The 20,158-nt window shown below is 41.6% G+C and overlaps 1 protein-coding gene across 1 annotated transcript in view; it reads left to right on the plus strand.

Moving 5' to 3' along the window:
- The first annotated feature begins 1,160 nt into the window (after positions 1–1,160).
- Positions 1,161–20,158, plus strand: part of LOC104673585 (cytochrome P450 3A8) — a 29,623-nt gene continuing 10,625 nt past the window's right edge. Inside the window, 8 exon segments of the mRNA XM_010377670.2 lie at positions 1,161–1,328; positions 5,610–5,625; positions 5,627–5,704; positions 7,618–7,670; positions 15,691–15,790; positions 18,163–18,276; positions 18,541–18,629; positions 19,899–20,047. Of these exon segments, the coding sequence (XP_010375972.2) occupies positions 1,258–1,328; positions 5,610–5,625; positions 5,627–5,704; positions 7,618–7,670; positions 15,691–15,790; positions 18,163–18,276; positions 18,541–18,629; positions 19,899–20,047 (670 nt within the window). The 5' untranslated portion in view covers positions 1,161–1,257.

Below are 20,158 nucleotides of genomic sequence, written 5' to 3' on the forward strand. Positions count from 1 at the left end.
ATCTTACTGGAGTCCTTGATGCTTTGTGAGCCTGCAGTGACCGCTGCCCCATCGTTGCTGGCTGAGGTGGTTGGGGTCCACTTGGCCATCTGGGCAGCTGTTCTCTTCTCTCCTTTCTCTCCTACTGTTTCCAGACTTGCAGTATTTCCAGAGAGTAGGGACCACTCTTTGGTAAAGAACCTGTCTGACTTGCTGTCTACGGCAGGACTTTTGAAAGGTTCACAGGAAGCAGCACAAATTGATACTGTCCCATGAAGCCATCAGCTCCATCTCATCCACGCCCTGTCTCTTGTTTAGGGGTCCTCTTGCCAACAGAATCACAGAGGGCAAGCCTGAAAGTGCAGAGATAGCAGCTGGGTCACAGCTAAGAGATCTGGCTGTATTAATGACCTAAGAAGATGGAGTGGTCACTGGAAGTCAGAGGGGATGACACGCAGGGACCCAGCAATCTCAGCCAAGTCATCTCCACCAGTCTTTCTGGTTGCCCACTGTGTGTACAGCACCCTGATAGGGACTGGAGCCATGACAGTGAATAAGACCAGACTATGCCCTTGAGGAGCTCACCTCTGCTCAGGGAAACAGGTGTGGAAACACACAATGGTGGTAAAGAGGAAAGAGGACCATAGGACTGCATGAAGGGGATGGAAAGTGCCCAGGGGAGGAAATGGTTACATATGTGTGAGGAGGTTGGTGAGGAAAGACTCTAAGAGAAGGCTTTGTCTGGCTGGGTTTGGAAGGATGCGTAGGAGCCTTCTAGGGGGTGCAGGCACACTCTAGGCATACGTAAAGGTCTGTAGGCATGGCTTGTTGGGATGGATTTCAAGTATTCTGGAATGAGGACAGCCATGGAGACAAAGGCAGGAGAGAGGAGATTTAATAGATTTCACGCCAATGGCTCCACCTGAGTTTCTGATAAGGACCCAGAACTCTTGGACTCCCCCAGTAACATTGATTGAGTTGTTTATGATTCCTCATAGAATATGAACTCAAAGGAGGTCAGTGAGGGGTGTGTGTGTGTGTAATTCTTTGCCAACTGCCAAGGTGGAGAAGCCTCTTCCAACTGCAGGTGGAGCACAGGTGACCCTGATACTGGCTGCAGCTCCAGCCCTGCCTCCTTCTCCAGCATATAAACAATCCAGCAGCCTCAGTGATTCACTGCTGTGCAGGGAAGGAAAGCTCCACGCACACAGCTCAGCAAACAGCAGCACACAGCTGAAAGGAAGACTCAGAGGAGAGAGATAAGGAAGGAAAGTAGTGATGGATCTCATCCCAGACTTGGCTGTGGAAACCTGGCTTCTCTTGGCTGTCACCCTGGTGCTCCTCTATCTGTGAGTAACTGTCCAGGCTCTTTCTTCACCTCTGTTTTCTTGGAATTGGGCTGCTAATCAGGCCTCTATTTCCCTTATCTGTTTTGAAGATCAAAAAAGACGGTCAGGCCGGGCGCAGTGGCTCACAACTGTAATCCCAGCACTTTGGGAGGCTGAGGCAGGTGGAATGCCTGAGGTCAGGAGTTCGAGACCAGCCTGTCTAACATGGTGAAACCCTGTCTCTACTAAAAATACAAAAATTAACTGGGGCATGATGGTGCATGCCAAATTCCCAGGTACTTGGGAAGCTGAGGCAGGAGAATTGCTTGAACCCAGGAGGCGGAGGTTGCAGTGAGCTGAGATCATGTCACTGCACTTCAGCCTGGGAGACAGAGTGAGACTCTGTCTCAAAAAAAAAAAAAAAAAAGAAAAAAAAAAGATGTTCAAGAAGAAGTAGCTTAAGTGTTGGATGCTACAAACACATAGAGGTTATTATAGATCTTATGCAGATGTATAAAGGAATAAATAAGCATCTCCCCTGTCCATCTTTAGTGGCAAGAAGGGTTTAGGGACAGCATTGATTAAGGATGATCTACTTGACAATAGTTCGGACCCAAGGAAGGATAAGGAAGGAAAGAGCGATGGATCTCATCCCAAACTTGGCCGTGGAAACCTGACTTCTCCTTACTAAACCAGAATTTGGATTTTACATTTTCCCCTTTACACTGCAGTAGAAGAGGATGAATCTTCTCACCGGTGGGATCCTGGCATCCTAGAGCAGGTGGAGAGAAGAGTCGTTCCCCACTGTGGGTAGTGAGGCTTCTTGCCTGTCACATTTCACTTCTACCTCAATTTCACACTTACTAAGATTTGGGAATCATGATGACAGGAAAATAGAAAATATAGACGTCCTTTTAATTCTTTCACAGAAACGTTAGAAATTCAGCGAGTTGTAGCAACGTATTTTCCATCTTCTGACATTTTAACACGAATTGATATGGCTTAAATTCATTCTATTTAAAATCAGATTTTTTTGGTGATAGCGTATGTCCAGCATGTTCCTCCTAGGTGATAAATGAGGGCTGTTAGTTCAGTATTTGTTATAATAAGTGTGTGTAAAATAACCCCACCTTTCCAGAATAATGTCAGGAATATGAATCTAATGCACAAATGTGTAACTCTATGACAAGATTGCATATGTCTTTTAAAATATATCTTCCCAACAGTTTATTTTAATACCCCTATTTCAGATAAACCTGCTTAGCAGGTTATCTTAAACTGTCAGGGCAGGAGAGTAAGCAAGACTGTGAACCAGTGATGACAGCAAAAGTATCCAGGTAGGATCAAGGTGAAGTGAGAAAATATTCGTCATCCTTCAGGGTAGAACTCCAAAGAGATATTCATGGGTCCTGGCCCCCTAGTGGAGGTCACTCAAAGGACAAACATGATCGCATCTCATCTGCTTCAAGCCTGGACACAGGGGCACCACCTGTGTCAATCTATGTGTGGTCTGCCATGTTGTGGGGCTGTCACTACAGATTCGGGCAGCCAGGCAGACAATACCTTAGCCTTAGATGATGCTGGTACAGCCCAGGAGTCAGAAGTTATAGTGTAGACCATGCCCTCCTTAGGCCAGCACAATTAAGTGCCATAGATGACTGGCTTTTCCGTTAGCCTCTTCATTGGAACCAAAAGCAGCATTACTCTACCAAACAGAGGGGAGCTGGAAAGAAACTAAACAGTTTGCCCAGCCTAGCCTCTGCCTTGACATGGAGCCATGTGAGTCTAGACACTCACCTAGATCTTTCCTCGGGGGCCAGTGCTGCTGACACATTAACTCAATAGCTTGTCCTGGCCTGAGAGACCATGTAACTTGTAGAAAGTTTAGAAGCAGAGATTAGTGTCACCGATTTGCCATGGCTGTGACAACAAAGGAAGGAACTGGAGTGGGAAAACCAAAGGCCACCCTGGTTTTGGCAGATCGTGCACACACTTCCACTAACTGTTCTGGGGGCAAGGATCCAAATGCACTATTGGTCCTGGCTATGCTGCCTCTTCTGGGTCCTCCAAACATAAGCCTCCATGCCATTTCTCAGTTGCATTTTACTGTATATTATCAGAGTCACTGGGTTTGCACAGAATGTTTGGAACCTATACTGTCTTAAGGTGTACCCTTTAAATAAGAGAAAGCAAGGTCTTAATTCAACTATCTGGAACATTTTATGTTTACTTATGTGGAATACTACATCTTTTGCTATCAGCAGGAGAGTATGTGGACATTAGAAGGCCCCTGCCTTTCAGCTGAAAGCACATATGAAGCATATGGATCCATTTATACACACTATGCTGTTCAGCCACATTTTCCTAATTTGCCTCTCTGGGGTCAACGTTGTGGGACTAGCAGAATCATGGTTGAATTGATGGATGGTGACCTCTTCCATCAGCTTTTCTTTTTCTTTTTTGAGACAGAGTCTTGCTCTGCCACCTATGCTGGAGTGCAGTGGCACGATCTGGGCTCACTGCAAGCTCCATCTCCCGGGTTCACGCCATTCTCCTGTCTCAGCCTCCCAAGAAGCTGGGATTACAGGTGCCCGCCACCACGCCCGGCTGATTTTTTGTATTTTTAGTAGAAACGGGGTTTCACCGTGTTAGCCAGGATGGTCTCAATCTCCAGACCTCGTGATCTGCCCGCCTTGGCCTCCCAAAGTGCTGGGATTACAGGCGTGAGCCACGGCGCCCAGCCTCCATCAGCTTTTCTTCCTCCTCCAGTTTCCACTCCTCATTTACGTCAGATGGGGAAGGTCTTCAGACATCCAGAACCCCCAGTTCATACATGGACTCTGGAGAGTCCATACATGACCCATCAAAGATAAGTTGCAAGCAGGCCTGCCATAGGGAGCAGCAGCATTAATGGGTTTTCCTACAGAGACAGTTGATGTGCAAAGACAATAAACTGACTGCTTTGTGATTGATCACCTTGAGAAAAATGAGCATGTCTGGCTGTATTAGTCCTTTCTTGCATTGCTATAAAGAAATACCTGAGGCTGGGTATTTATAAAGAAAAGAGATTTAATTGTCTCATGGTTCTGCAGGCTGTACAGGAAGCATATGTGACTTCTGCCTCTAGGGAGGCCTCAGGAAATTTACAATCATGACATAAGGTGAAGGGGAAGCAGGCAGATCTTTACACAGCTGGAGCAGAAGCAAGAGAGAGTGGGGAGGAGGTGCCACACACATTTAAACCACCAGATCTCATAAAAACTCATTGTCATGAGGACAACTCCCAAGGCAGGATGGTGTGAAATCATGAGAAACTGCCCCTAGGATCCAATCACCTTCTACCAGGCCCAACCTCCAGCATTGGGGACTACATTTCACCATGAGATTTGGGTAGGGGTACAGATTCAGACCATGTCACTAACACTGTGCTTATCAGATGAATATCACCAGTTGGAAGGCTAGATTCCACAAGAGGAGGAATGACCTGGATATTGGTTCTTTAGTTGTGATTCTTCTGCACGCTGTCATTCAGGGAACTATGAGTCAATCATCCTTACCAATAGGTCAAATCAACCAGATCATCTGACCACAGAGACTGAGTTGTAGCTGAAAGCTGCTCACATTTCTATGAGGCCAATGGAAGCCTTGAGCACAGTTGTCAGTCTGTAGAAATAAGGACTCTGTGACTCCTCCAAGACCTCTCTGTGAATTACAGTTTAAGAAGGGCCAGATCCTAAAACAGGGTCAGAACTTAGAGGGAAGGGAAAGCATAAAAGCCTCTGAGCAAATTCTAAAGACAGGGTCACCATAGGCTCTCAGTGACCCTCTGTGACTGAGTGGATGCAGTGATGCAAAATCTCATCATTGCTGCAGAAGACAAAAAAAAAAAAAAAAAAAAAAAAAAAGTCACCCTTTCTACCTAGGATGAGAATCCCCAAATTTGGGAAGAGGCCACTTACTAAATAGATGTAAGGGAATAAAGAGACCTGGAAGAATTCCTGCCTGAACCTTTCAGGAACACTCACGTTTGAGGACATTTTTCAAGTATTCACTTCAGGATTGGGACCATGAAGTCTTCAGCTGCTTTTAGCTAATCATTGTGACTTTTTGGGGTCTCACAGTGGAGGTGGGAAAGGACCTGATGAAGAAATATAATCATTGCCATCAGAGTTACTGTTATGATTTATTGCCTTAATGTTACCTCCTTCTCTTGAGCATTCCAGTTCCTCCGTCAGTGACTCATCAACCCTTATATCTATGAAGTCACAATCCCTGTGACCTGATTTCTGTTTCACTTTGTAGATATGGAACCCATTCAGCATGGACTTTTTAAGAAGCTTGGAATTCCAGGGCCCACACCTCTGCCTTTTTTGGGAACTATTTTGTCCTACCGTAAGGTGAGTGTTTTTGAGCTCCCTCTTTTGCTTCTTATGATTGCAAAGAGCAGCTTAGTTCCATCAGTGAAAATGCTTCTCCTCAGGAGGAAAGTCTGAGATTTTACACTTTCAGAAACAGTGTGTAGGCATCATCCAGAGCATGGCAAGATTTACACTGGGACTCTCTTGCTAACTCTCAGGAACCTCAGGTTTGCCTCAGCTGAGCAGCCCAAATCTCAGGTAGATCAGCAACCTGATGTTCAGAACTTAATATGCAGACTTTGTGAGCACCATAAAGAAGATTTTCTTTTTGCTCCATGCAGATTCCCAGGAAGGTACAGTCATACTTAGTTAGTGTTAAAAGTAGGAAAAGGACCTCCTGGTTGTGGCTTGTAATCTGTGTACCTGAGAGTCAAACTTTCCTCTCTGTAGCAAGAGCTCTTGAGTAACCTTTTTTCCCTTCCTTCTGGACACGTTTGAAACTCAGTTTGTTAGGGAGCCTAAGTATTTACCATTGGGTCATTTGCACCTGCTTGAATCCTCTCCAAAAAATTCTAAATTCCCTGAGGGTATCTCCATGGCTCTACCCCAGCTCTTACTCCCCATGACATCTTTTGCAGCTTTGAGAGACAGAACAAAGGGGTTCTCCTTTACTTCTTTTCCTTCAAAGGCTGCACCCTATGGGTAAGTCTGATCAGGGAGTGGATATAACTGAGATGAGATAGTGATTGTCTATGAAACTCAGATATTTAAGCACAAAATGAATGTGTGGGGTTTTGTTTTACACGAAGATAGAATCACATTCAAAATCACTAGAAAGGGGATGATTTGATGAAATTATTAAATATTTAATTTTGCTGAATAGAATATCATATGTGCCATGTGGACTGTGAACTTTGGCTGAGCCTTTGTGCCTAACCTGGTCTGATGCCCTGCCCAGGGCCTGGGCCCTGGATGGAAAATTAGGAGCCCATGTCCACATGGCCAGCAGCAGCAGTCAGCTCTCTGGCTTACATCATCTTTCCTGCATACCTGAGACTTGTTTCTCAGATTCTAATTCTCTCAGTTCAGGGCTTTGTTGTCTAATTACTACCCAGGAATTTCATATTTTTCCCTGTGCAAAAGCAATAATTTCCCCACCGCCTTTTCCAGGTCAACTCTTTGGTAGATGTACCCCCAAGATACACATTCCTGGGACCTTTGTTTGCCTAGTGAAAATGTCACCCCTGAAATGTAGATACAGGAAGGTTTGTTTTTAAGTTTCAGTGAAAACTCCGAGCAAGTGTTGTAATTTGCTGTGTACAATGTATAGAGGGGACAGTTTCTCAGAACTTCCATGTTAAGCTGGAAAACTGGAAAGTGAGTCCACTTTGTCATTCTGTCACCCACTCATTTTCTCACTCAACAACATGCCTCACACTTATCTAAATCTGCTAGACTAAAAGAGGTCCCTGGTGTCTGTAACTTTCTAATTCTGCTAGAACTCTAGAGCGAGCTCATGAAATAAATGAAAAGGATGACGAACAAAGAGATAAAAGACTGTGCATTCTCTTCTGATGCTCATTCACTTTCCCTCAGTCTCAGTTTCCCCACATGCCCCTGGAGGTGATCATTCACGGATTCATGAGATTTTAGAGACAACACATGCAAAAGCAAAAAGACATCAGAAAGACGAGGAGGTACTTACTATTTATACACAAGGATAAGTCATTCAGTATCCACAACACTTGGAGAAAATTCAAGAGTGATTTTAAATTTCCCATTTCACATACCTCCTCTGTTTTCCCTTATTTCCTTTTTGACATCTCTAAATAAGCTTCCTGTAACTGCCAGCAAGTCTGATTTCATTGGGTTCAACTGTTTTCATCCCAATTAGAGGCAGGGTTAAGTACATTTAAAATAATAATTAAATATCATTTTGTTTCTCCTCCCAGGGCTTTTGGAAGTTTGATATGGAATGTTATAAAAAGTATGGAAAAGTGTGGGGGTGAGTATTCCGGAAACTTCCATTGGATAGACTTGCTCATATGATGAGGTTACCCCACTGCACAGAGGACAGTCTCAGCTCAAAGCCTCTTGGGATGAAGCTCTTGTCAACCTAACTACAAAGAGAGTTCTCTGAAAGAAGAGTATATTTACTTGAGAGTAGAGTATTGCAATGGGAATCTGCATGCCATTATAAACTATGTGCAAACTCACAGAAGTAAAGCAAGACAAAGAGGCTCCAAGGAAAATGTGAGGAGGATTTCATATCAGTTTTGAAATAATTATCCTTAGCTACAAAGATCAATAGCAAGGGTGACACCATACCAAGGTTGGACAGGCAGTTGCTGATTAGGTGCCCTTGTAGAAATATTTTTGTTTAATGTTGGGACGGCCTTTGTGCAAGCTTGTAGCTTTGCAAAGTCTTTTGTGATAGTTTTGGTATCAGGCATACAAGCATGAGAATACTCTCTTCATAGCCTTCTTTGATTTATTTGTCAGGGTTTTTAAACACACACACATGCACACACACAGACACACACACACACATCATTTTGCTTCTGACAACATTCACACTCGCTATTGTAAAACCTTTCAAAGCTTGTCCTACCAAGGATCCCATGTGTCACCAGGTGTCGAGTTCTACAGTCTGAACTAGGCTGGGAGCATTGTGGTTACCACTTTTCTCCAGACTTTGGTGGCCCAGGGACTCACAATATCACACTCTGTCCAGTGTCTGCCTATTTCCCTCTTCTTTTTTCTTCCTTAGGTGTCCTTTTACTACATGCATTGTCTCAAATACTTCTAATATGTGCTCATAAATGCATGGCATCATCTCCTTCCCACATTGATTCACTTTCAATTAAAAACCAACTCTTTCATTTACACTTTGGATTTAAAGTGCTTTTGAACGAAGGGTGAGAGATAGTAGGGAAACAGATTGGCAAACCACTTATGCTCTGCTGTTGTTGTTTTTGTAATTTTCTCTGCAAGTGTGGAACTTTTCATTCTGCTTTGTTATTAAATTTAAGTCAAGACTTTTTAATAGAAGGGTATATAAGCATTTCTTTGTCTATACCTTTCTGCTGAATTTGAAGAAATGCTGAATATTCTTAATCACTGTGTTCCCTGGCAGGCTGATGGACTGTGATTTTATTTTATTTTTTTATTTTTATTTTTTAAATTATACTTTAAGTTCTGGGTTACATGCATAGAATGTGTAGTTTTGTTACATAGGTATATACGTGCCATGGTGATTTGCTGCACCTATCAACCCTTCACCAACATTAGGTATTTCTCCTAATGTTATCCCTCCCCTAGCCCCCCACCGAACAACAGGCCCCAGTGTGTGATGTTCCCCTGTGTCCTTGTGTTCTCATTGTTCAACTCCCACTTATGAGTGAGAACACGCGGTGTTTGGTTTTCTGATCTTGTGATAGTTTGCTGAGAATGATGGTTTCCAGCTTAATCCACGTCCCCGTAAAGGACATGAACTCATCCTTTTTTATGGCTGTATAGTATTCCATGGTGTATACGTGCCACATTTTCTTTATCCAGTCTGTCATTGATGGACATTTGGGTTGGTTCCAAGTCTTTGCTATTGTGAATAGTTCCACAATAAACATATGTGTGCATGTGTCTTTACCGTAGAATAATTTATAATGCTTTGGGTATATGCCTGGTAATGGGATTGCTGGGTCAAATGGCATTTCTAGTTCTAGATACTTGAGGAATCGCCACACTGTTTTCCACAATGGCTGAACTAATTGACACTCCCACCAACAGTGTAAAAGTGTTCCTATTTTTCCACAACCTATCCAGCATCTGTTGTTTCCTGACTTTTTAATGATCACCATACTAACTGGTATGAGATGCTTTCTTATTGTGGTTTTGATTTGCATTTCTCTAATGACCAGTGATCATGAGCATTTTTTCACATGTCTTCTGGCTGCATAAAAGTCTGCTTTTGAGAAGTGTCTGTTCATATCCTTCGCCCATTTTTTCATGGGGTTGTTTGCTTTTTTTCTTGTCAATTTGTTTAAGTTCTTTATAAATTCCCTTTGTCAGATGAATAGATTGCAAAAATTTTCTCCCATTCTGTAGGTTGCCTGTTCCCTCTGATGATAGTTTCTTTTGCTGTGTAGAAGCTCTTTAGTTTAATTAGATCCCATTAGTCAATTTTAGTTTTTGTTGTGATTGCTTTTGGTGTTATATTCATGAAGTCTTTGCCCATGCCTATGTCCTGAATGGTATTGCCTGGGTTTTCTTCTAGGATTTTTATGGTCCTAGGTGTTACATTTAAGTCTTTAATCCATCTTGAGTTAATTTTTGTATAAGGTGTAAGGAAGGGGTCCAGTTTCAATTTTCTGCATATGGCTAGGCAGTTTCACCAACACCATTTATTAAATAGGAAATCTTTTCCCCATTGCTTGTGTGTGTCAGGTTTGTCAAACATCAGATGGTGGTAGATGTGTGGTGTTATTTCTGAGGCCTCTGCTATGTTCTATAGGTATATATATCTGTTTTGGTACCTGTACCATGCTGTTTTGGTTACTGTATCCTTGAAGTATAGTTTGAAGTCAGGTAGCGTGATGCCTCCAGTTTTGTTATTTTTGCTTAGGATTGTAGGATTGTCTTGGCTATGTGGGCTCTTTTTTGGTTTAATGTGAACTTTAATGAATTTTTTTCCAATTCTGTCAGGAAAGTCAGTGGTAGCTTAATTGGCATAGCATTGAAACTATAAATTACCTTAGGCAGTATGGCCATTTTAATGATATGGTGTCTTCCTATCCATGAGCATGGAATGTTCTTCCATTTGTTTGTGTCCCCTTTATTTTGTTGAGCAGTGGTTTGTAGTTCTCCTTGAAGAGGTCCTTCACTTCCCTTGTAAGTTGGATTCCTAGATATTTTCTTCTCTCTGTAGTAATTGTGAATGGGAGTTCACTCATAATTTGGCTCTCTGTTTGTCTCTTGTTTGTGTATAGGAATGTTTGTGATTTTTGCACATTGATTTTGTATCTTGAGACTTTCCTGAAGTTGCTTATCAGCTTAAGGAGTTTTTGGGCTGAGACGATGGGGTTTTCTAAATATACAATCATGTCATCTACTTTTCCTAATTGAATTGAATTCAATTTCCTAATTGAATATCCTTTATTTCTTTCTCTTGCCTGATTGCTGTCTTCAGAACTTCCAACACTGTGTTGAATAGGAGTGGTGAGAGAGGGCATCCTTGTCTTGTGCCAGTTTTCAAAGGGAATGCTTCCAGTTTTTGCCCATTCAGTATGATATTGGCTGTGGGTTTGTCATAAATAGCTCTTACTATTTTGAGATATGTTTCATCAATACCTAATTTATTGAGAGTTTTTAGAATGAAAGGCTGTTGAATTTTGTCAAAGGCCTTTTCTGCATCTATTGAGAAAATTATGTGGTTTTTGTCATTGGTTCTGTTTATGTGATGGATTACCTTTATTGATTTGGTATGTTGAACCAGTCTTGCATCCCAGGGATGATGCTGAGTTGATCCTGGTGGATAAGCTTTTTGATGTTTTGCTGGATTTGATTTGCCAGCATTTTATTGAGGATTTTTGCATCGATGTTCATCAGGGATATTGGACTAAAATTCCCTTTTTTATTATGTCTCTGCCAGGCTTTGGTATCAGGAGATACTGGCCTCATAAAATGAGTTAGGGAGGATTCCCTCTTTTTCTATTATTCAGAATAGTTTCAGAAGGAATGATAACAGCTCCTCTTTGTACCTCTGGTAGAATTCGGCTGTGAATTCATCTGGTCCTGGACTTTTTTTGGTTGGTAGCCTATTAATTATTGCCTCAATTTCAGAACCTGTTATTGGTCTATTCAACTTCTTGCCTGTTTAGTCTTGTGAGGGGGTATGGGTCCAGGAATTTATCCATTTCTTCTGGATTTTCTAGTTTATTTGCGTAGAGGTGTTTATAGTATTCTCTGACGGTAATCCGCATTTCTGCAGGACCAGTGGTGATATCCTTTTCATCGTTATTTATCACATCTATTTGATTCTTCTCTCTTTTTTCTTTATTAGTCTTGCTAGCGGTCTATGTATTTTGTTGATCTTTTCAAAAAAAACAGCTCCTGGATTCATTGATTTTTTGAAGGGTTTGTTGTGTCTCTATCGCCTTCCGTTCTGCTCTGACCTTAGTTATTTCTTGTCTCCTGCTAGCTTTTGAATTTGTTTACTCTTGCTTCTCTAGTTCTGTTAATTGTGATGTTACTGTGTCGATTTTAGATCTCTCCTGCCTTCTCTAGTGGGCATTTAGTGCTATAAATTTCCCTCTACACACTGCTTTAAATGTGTCCCAGAGATTCTGGTATGTTGTATCTTTGTTCTCATCGATTTCAGAGAACATCTTTATTTCTGCCTTCACTTCCTTATTTACCCAGTGGTCATTCAGGAGCAGGTTGTTCAGTTTCCATATAGTTGTGTGATTGAGTCACTTTCTTAATCGTGAATTGTAATTTGATTTCACTGTGGTCTGAGAGACAGTTTGTTGTGTTTCTGTTCTTTTACATTGCTGAGGAGCGTATTACTTCCAATTATGTGGTCAATTTTAGAATAAGTGTGATGTGGTGCTGAGAAGTATATTCTATTAATTTGGGGTGGAGAGTTCTGTAGATGTTTATTAGGTCCTCTTGGTCCAGAGCTGAGTTCAAGTCCTGAATGTCCTTGTTAATGTTCTGTTTTGTTGATCTGTTAATATCGACAGTGGGGTGTTAAAATCTCCCATTATTATTGTGTGGGGAGTCTAAGTCTCTTTGTAGGTCTCTAAGAACTTGCTTTATGAATCTGGGTGCTCCTGTATTTGGGTGTATACTGTATTTAGGATATTTAGCTCTTCTTGTTGAATTGATCCCGTCACCATTATAATGCCCTTCTTTGTGTCTTTTGATCTTTGTCAGTTTAAAGTCTGTTTTATCAGAGACCAAGATTGCAACCCCTGCTTTTTTTTTTTTTTTTTTTTTTTTTTTTTTGATTTCCATTTGCTTGGTAGATCTTCCTCCATCCCTTTATTTTGAGCCTATATATGTCTTTGCACATGAGGTCGGTTGTCTGAATACAGCAACCAACGGGTCTTGACTCTTTATCCAATTTGCCAGTCTGTCTTTTAATTGGGGCATTTATCCCATTTACATTTAAGGTTAATAGTGTTATGTTTGAGTTTGATCCTGTCATTATGATATTAGCTGGTTATTTTCCTTATTAATTGATGCAGTTTCTTCATAGCATCGATGGTCTTTACAACTTGGCATGTGTTTGCAGTAGCTGGTATGGGTTGTTCCTTTCCATGTTTAGTGCTTCCTTCAGGAACTCTTGTAAGGCAGGCCTCGTGGTGACAAAAATCTCTCAGCATTTGCTTGTCTGTAAAGGATTTTATTTCTCCTTCTTTTATGAAGCTTAATTTGGCTGGGTATGAAATTCTAGGTTGGAAATTTTTTCTTTAAGAATGTTGAATATTGGCCTCCAGTGTCTTCTGGCTCATAGGGTTTCTGCCAAGAGATTTGTTGTTAGTCTGATGGGCTTCCCTTTGTGGGTAACCCGACCTTTCTCTCTGGCTGCCCTTAACATTTTTTCCTTCATTTCAACCTTGGTGAATCTGATGATTATGTGTCTTGGGGTTGCTCTTCTCAAGGAGTATCTTTGTGTTGGCCTGCCTTGCTAGGTCGGGGAAGTTCTCCTGGATAATATCTTGAAGAGTGTTTTTTAACTTGGTTCCATTCTCCCCATCACTTTCAGGTACACCAATCAAACATAGATTTGGTCTTTTCACATAGTCCCATATTTCTTGGAGGCTTTGTTCATTTCTCTTCAGTCTTTTTTCTCTTATCTGTCTTCTCACTTTATTTCATTAATTTGATCTTCAGTCACTGATATCCTTTCTTCCGCTTGATCAAATTGGCTACTGAAGCTCATGTATGCTTCACGAAGTTCTCTAACTGTGGTTTTCAGCTCCACCAGGTCATTTAAGCTCTTCTCTACACTGGTTATTCTAGTTAGTTATTCGTCTAACCTTTCTCCAAGGTCTTTAGCTTCCTTGCAACTGGTTAGAACATGATCCTTTAGCTCGGAGAAGATTGTTATTACCATCCTTCTGAAGCCTACTTCTGTCAACTTGTCAAACTCATTCTCCATCCAGTTTTGTTCCATTGCTGCCAAGGAGTTGTGTTCCTTTGGAGGAGAAGAGGTGCTCTGGTTTTTGGAATTTTCAGCCTTTCTTCTCTGGCTTCACCCCATCTTTGTGGTTTTATCTACCTTTGGTCTTTGATGTTGGTGACCTTCAGATGGGGTTTTGTGTGGATGTCCTTTTTGTTGTTGTCGATGCTATTCCTTTCTGTTTGTTAGTTTTCCTTCTAACAGACAGGCCTCTCAGCTGCAGGTCTGTTGGAGTTTGCTGGAGGCCCACTCCAGACCCTGTTTTCTTGGGTATCATGAGCAGAGGCTGCAAAACAGCAAATATTGCTGCCAGATCCTTCCTCTGGAAGCTTTGTCCCAGAGGGGCACCCACCTGTATGAGGTATCTGTTGGCCTCTACTGTGAGGTGTCTCCCAGTCAGGCTGCCTGGGGGTCAGGGACTCATTTGAGGAGGCAGTCTGTCCATTATCAGAGCTTGAATGCCATGCTGGGAGAACCACTGCTCTCTTCAGTGCTATCAGGCAGGGATGTTTATGTCTGCGGGAGTTGTCTGTTGCCTTTTGTTCAGATACGCCCTGCCCCCAGAGGTGGAACCTAGAGAGGTGGTAGGCCTTGCTGAGCTGTGGTAGGCTCTTCCCAGTTTGAGCTTCCCTGCCACTTTGTTTACACTGTGAGCATGGAACTGGCTACTCAAGCCTCAGCAATGGTGGACGCCCCTCCCCCCGCCAAACTCTAGCATCCCAAGTCAAGCTCAGACTGCTACACTAGCAGCGAGTAAGGCTCCGTGGGCATCAGACCCACCAAGCCAGGTATGTGAGGTAATCTCCTGGTCTGCTGGTTGAGAAGACCATGAGAAAGGTGCAATATTTGGGCAGGAGTGTACCACTCCTCCAGGCACAGTCATTCACTGCTTCCCTTGGCTAGGAAAGGGATATCCCCTGACCCCTTGCACTTCCCGAGTAAAGTGATGTCCTGCCCTGCTTTGGCTCACCCTCCATGGGTTGCCCCCACTATCCAACCAGTCCCAATGAGATCAACAAGGTACCTCAGTTGGAAATGCAGAAGTCACCCATCTTCTGCATAGATCTCAATGGGAATTGTAGATTGGAGATGTTCCTATCTGACCATGTTGGAAGTGACCTGGACTGTAATTTTATAAGGTGGCCTCAGCCAATTACAGCAGCTGTTCCCTGTCAGAGGGGCTAGAGGTTCAGTGAGAGGAGTGGAAGAGGTGCAGTGCTGTGTTTATTCACTAGAAGCAAGTGGGAGAAGTTTTTGCCTCTTTGTACTTCATCTTCTCTCATCGATTCCTCAGAAACTGCAGTGCTGGCTGCAGGGTGCTGTGGAGCTGGCATGGCCCACACAGGCAATGTGACTAATAGAAAGAACACACAGCTCTAGATGTCCATAGGCCTTACACCAACTGCCATTGAAACATTTAATCCTTGTGAGCATTTGATGATTTACTTGCCTTCAATTTGTCACAGACCTAATATTCTTTTTAAAAATAAAATATTTTAAACATATGAAACATTATGGAGAATGGCATGGGAAATACCCATGTATGCACCACCCAGCTTAACAAATGCTCTACTGTTGTTTCTAACCATGGTCTCTTTGAAGAGCTCTTTTGTCTTTCAATGTCTCTTCCTTGTTTGGCCCACATTATCCTTTATCATATGAAGACTTGGTTGGCTCCTGTGTCAGTCTCTTGCTGTGTGTCATACCTAATGAACTAGAACCTAAGATTGCTGTGTATTGTACAACTAGGGTATTATGTAATGTCAAGATCAAAGTCTGGCTTCCTGGGTTGGGCTCCAGCTGTAGAATAAGGTTGATCAACTCTGTGTTTTCCACACAGCTTTTATGATGGTCGACTGCCTGTGCTGGCTATCACAGATCCCAACATGATCAAAACAGTGCTAGTGAAAGAATGTTATTCTGTCTTCACAAACCGGAGGGTAAGCATTCATGTGTTGAAATTAAAATGCTGATTGATTGATTAAGATTATATTTTGAAATTCTTATCTATTCATAGACAGTTGCCTAAAAAATGTACAAGAAGGTTCCATGTCCACTTCATCCTGTCCCCACCAATGGTAACACCTTGCAGTCTTGCATAACTATAAATACAGTATATTCACATTCTATAGTACAGGAAATCGACATTGATACAGTTCACAGAGCTTATTCAGATTTCACCAACTTTATGTGCCCTCATTTGTGTTCTATGCAAATTTATCACAATCATAGATTTGTGCAATGACCAGCATGATCAAGATGCAGAACCCATTTGCATTCTATGCAAATTTATCACATTAGTAGATTCGTGCAACGACCAGCATGATCAAGCTGCAGATCCACTCTGTCTCCATGTGGCTCCCTCCTGCTTTCCTACAGTGACAAGTCTTTTTCTTTGGCAGGGTCCATATCAGAGCAAACTTTTTAAAATTTTGAGGTGGCCAATGTATTAATATTTCCTTTTCTGGACTGTGCTTTTGGTGCCAAGTTTGAAAGTTCTTTGCCAGCCCTCCTTCCTATATTGCTGTTTTTTTCTAAAAGTCATAAAATTTAATGCTTTACTAAATGTAACTCTATTATCCATTTTGTGTGTTTTTTTTTTTTGCATAAGGTATGAGATTTAGATCAAGCGTCATTTTTTTTTGTTGTTGTTGTTGTTGCTTATGGCTGTCCAATTCTTCCAATGACATTTTTGGAAAGGTGGGCATATTGTTAAAAATCACCTGGGCATACTTCTTTGCATCTCTCATGTACTACTCTGTCTCATTGATCACTGTGTTTATTATTCCACCAATACCACACTGTGGTGACTCTAATAGCTGTACAGTAACTCTTAACATCATGTAGAGTGATTCTTCCCACTTTAATTGACTTATTTTTCTCAGATTTGTTTCAACTCTTCCTGGTCCTCTGCTTTTCCATAAAAATTTAGAATGAGTTTATCAGTGTCTACAAATAAACGTGCTGTTATTTTGATGAAAACTGAATTAAATATGTAGACCAATTTATGGAAAATTTGTATCTTTACTGTTTGGTCTTTCAATTCATGAACATAGTATGCCTTTCCATTGCCTTAGGTTTTCTTTGATTGCTTATAACATTTTGTAGTTTTCAGCATAGAGATCCTGTACATGTTTTGTTAGATTTACAGCTAAATTATTTCATTTTTGTTGGAATGACTATAAATGATATTACGTTTTTCTTGTATTTTCAGATATTGATTGTTGTTACACAGAAATGTGCTTTGTTTTTGTGTGTTGATCTGGTATCCTAGAACCTTGCAGAACTGGCATAGTAGTTCTAGAAGTCATTTTGTATATTCCTTGAGATTTTACATATTGTCAATTATGTCACTTGAAAATAGAGACAATTCTCTGATATCCTTTCCAATCTGTATGCCTTTTATTTCTTTTCTCTTGTCTATTGCACTAGGACTTCCCAGTATAATGTTGAGTAAATGTGGTGAATTTTTGAATTGTTCCTAATCTTAGGAGGGAAGCCTTTGGTCTTTGATCATTAAGCATGATTTTGATGAAGTGGGCTGTTTTCTTTTTCTTTTTTTGTAGATTCTCTTTATCAAATTGAGGAATTTTCTCTCCCTAGTTTCCTGAGTTTTTATCATAAATGAATGCTGGAAGTACTCATTATAAAAAAATATGGTTAGGAAGACGAAAGAAAGTTTCAAGCGTGTTGGCTTGATAGGCCAGTTCCAAGTTGGCAAAAATAATTATCTCTTTTTTTTCTTTCTATCAATGGAATAAAAAATTAAGAGAAAAGAATGTCTATGAAATCATGTTATTTATTCAAAATATGTTCCTAGTTTTAAAGGTATTACCTACTATTTTTTTCAAAACCACCACATCGAGGCACCTCTTTTTCACATTGCCCATGCTGTAGGAGAACATACTGACAGCTCGTCTGAGGCAACATACAGTCCACCAAAGTCACCTGCTTGTCTGTCTCCCCTCCTTCTCTACACTGCAGAAGTGATAGGTCTTGATTCTGTCTGTTCTACTGGAAGAACACGTTCCCTACCATGTGGATACTCTGCATGTAAAAGGTGACTGGGTTATACAGGCTGGAGACCACATCAGGTGGCTGGGTCTCCCGAATGCTGTCCCCCCACACAAATACATCCCAGGACACTGGGCATCTGGGATAAATCTCTATTGAGCATCTAGCATAGGGCCTGTCACCTAGTAGACGGTCACTAAATAATTGTTGAATACGTGATGCCTGTTTAACACATTTTCTACAACCATGGAGATGTCCACAACTGATGTAGGACAGAATATTTCTGTTTGAACTCTAGCCTTTTGGTCCAGTGGGATTTATGAAAAATGCCATCTCTGTAGCTGAGGATGAACAATGGAAGAGAATGCGATCGTTGCTGTCTCCAACCTTCACCAGTGGAAAACTCAAAGAGGTATGAAAACAACATGAGTTTTAATAAGAAACTTAAAGAATGAACCTGGTGGGGACAGGTATAAAGTAAGATCACAGTCCCTTTCCAAGGGGTAGTCCACTGAATTTGAGCTTCCTAAAAATGGTATTTTATCATTATGTGCAGAAAAGACATTACAAAATTCATTATAAAATGTCACTTACTGCTCCATGCTGGGGAAAGCCATGTCCTTCTGGGACTAGAGTCTGCAATTTAACTATGGGTGGTGTTGTGTTTTGTGCTTAGATGGTCCCTATCATTGCCAAGTATGGAGATGTGTTGGTGAGAAATCTGAGGCGTGAAACAGAGACAGGCAAGCCTGTCACCTTGAAAGAGTAAGTAGGAGCACAGCCTTGCGGTTCTGAGCTGTCATGATCCCCTCCAGCTGCCTGCCATGGAGCTGATATTCCCACTGTTGGGTTATTCCAGTGACCAGACAAAAGGAGGGCTGTGGTAATGCAACTTCAATGGGTCTCCCAAGATGGGGAAGCTCCAATGAGATGGGGCAGCTGGAGGAAAAGGATCTTCTCCCCTGTGCACAGGGACCAGGGTTTACATATCCATTAAATCGTCACCTTGGATATTCTGGAAAACTAAATACATCCTTAGGGGGAAAAAGTGTGATTGTGCCAAATTTTTAAGCATGGAGTGTATGGGATGGTGGAAGGGGAAGGCACTTGGTATCTGTTGGTTGGCAGTGAGTAGGGTGGGAAAGTTATAATGGAGAACTTAGAATAACTTTGATCCTTTCATGTTTTTTTCTGAGGATATCAGTAGAATACTAAATATTAAACATTCCCACCACTTCTGCTTCCTCTGGTCTCAAGGAGAGAAGGTGGTAAAAACGCTATAGGTAGAGCAAGCCTATTATTTGCTGTCTACACTTATGCAGGAGCAACAGGTGTAATCTGAGCCTGTCCTAGGCAGACTGGGATATGTGGTCACTCACTATAGAAATTTCCAAATCAAATTTTGAGAGATTCTTTTTTTTAAACAGAACATTCTTGGTCATTATATTTTACAAAAATAATTCTGCCTTCAGGGCAACTTCAGCTCACCACAGCTGGGGATAGTGGAAATTTCCAAAGCTTGAGCAGGGAGTATAGAGAATAAGGATGATATTCCTAGGAACTCAGAACAGCGTATTGTTGCTTTGTAAAGTGCTGAAGAGGAATCAGCTCTGGGCATAGAGTCTGTAGTCAGGCAATGCCACCTTTCTTGAGCCCCTTAGGAAGAGTTAATTATTCTACTCTTGTCCTGCTGAAGCACAGTGCTTACGTATCTTATATCATCCACACTCAACACCTGCTACTACAGTTTTCTGATAATGGGTTTCTGTCTTCCTATGACTGGGCTCCTTGACCTCAGAGGTAAGTCTAATTCAGTCAAGTATCTCCATCACCCCCAGTGTAGGGCCAGCTGCATCACTGGCACCCGATAACCACCTTCTGATGGAGTGTGATGGGACATGATCCAGTAGATAGTTCTGAAAGTCTGTGGCTATTTATCTGTCTTGACTGGACATGTGGATTTCCTGTTGCACGTATAGTGAAAGGATTGTAAAGAGGTGCTGATTTTTATTTTCCACATCTTTCTCCACTCAGTGTCTTTGGGGCCTACAGCATGGACGTGATCACTAGCACATCATTTGGAGTGAACATCGACTCTCTCAACAATCCACAAGACCCCTTTGTGGAAAACACCAAGAAGCTTTTAAGATTTGATTTCTTAGACCCATTCTTTCTCTCAATAAGTATGTGGACTACTATTTCCTTTTCTCTCCTCCTCTCTGAAAAATAACTGCTTTATTGAGATGTAAATCACCATGTAATTCATCCACTTAAAACGTACAGTTCAATGATTT

This window comes from Rhinopithecus roxellana, chromosome 6, assembly GCF_007565055.1.
Source record: "Rhinopithecus roxellana isolate Shanxi Qingling chromosome 6, ASM756505v1, whole genome shotgun sequence".
Classification (NCBI taxonomy): domain Eukaryota; kingdom Metazoa; phylum Chordata; class Mammalia; order Primates; family Cercopithecidae; genus Rhinopithecus; species Rhinopithecus roxellana.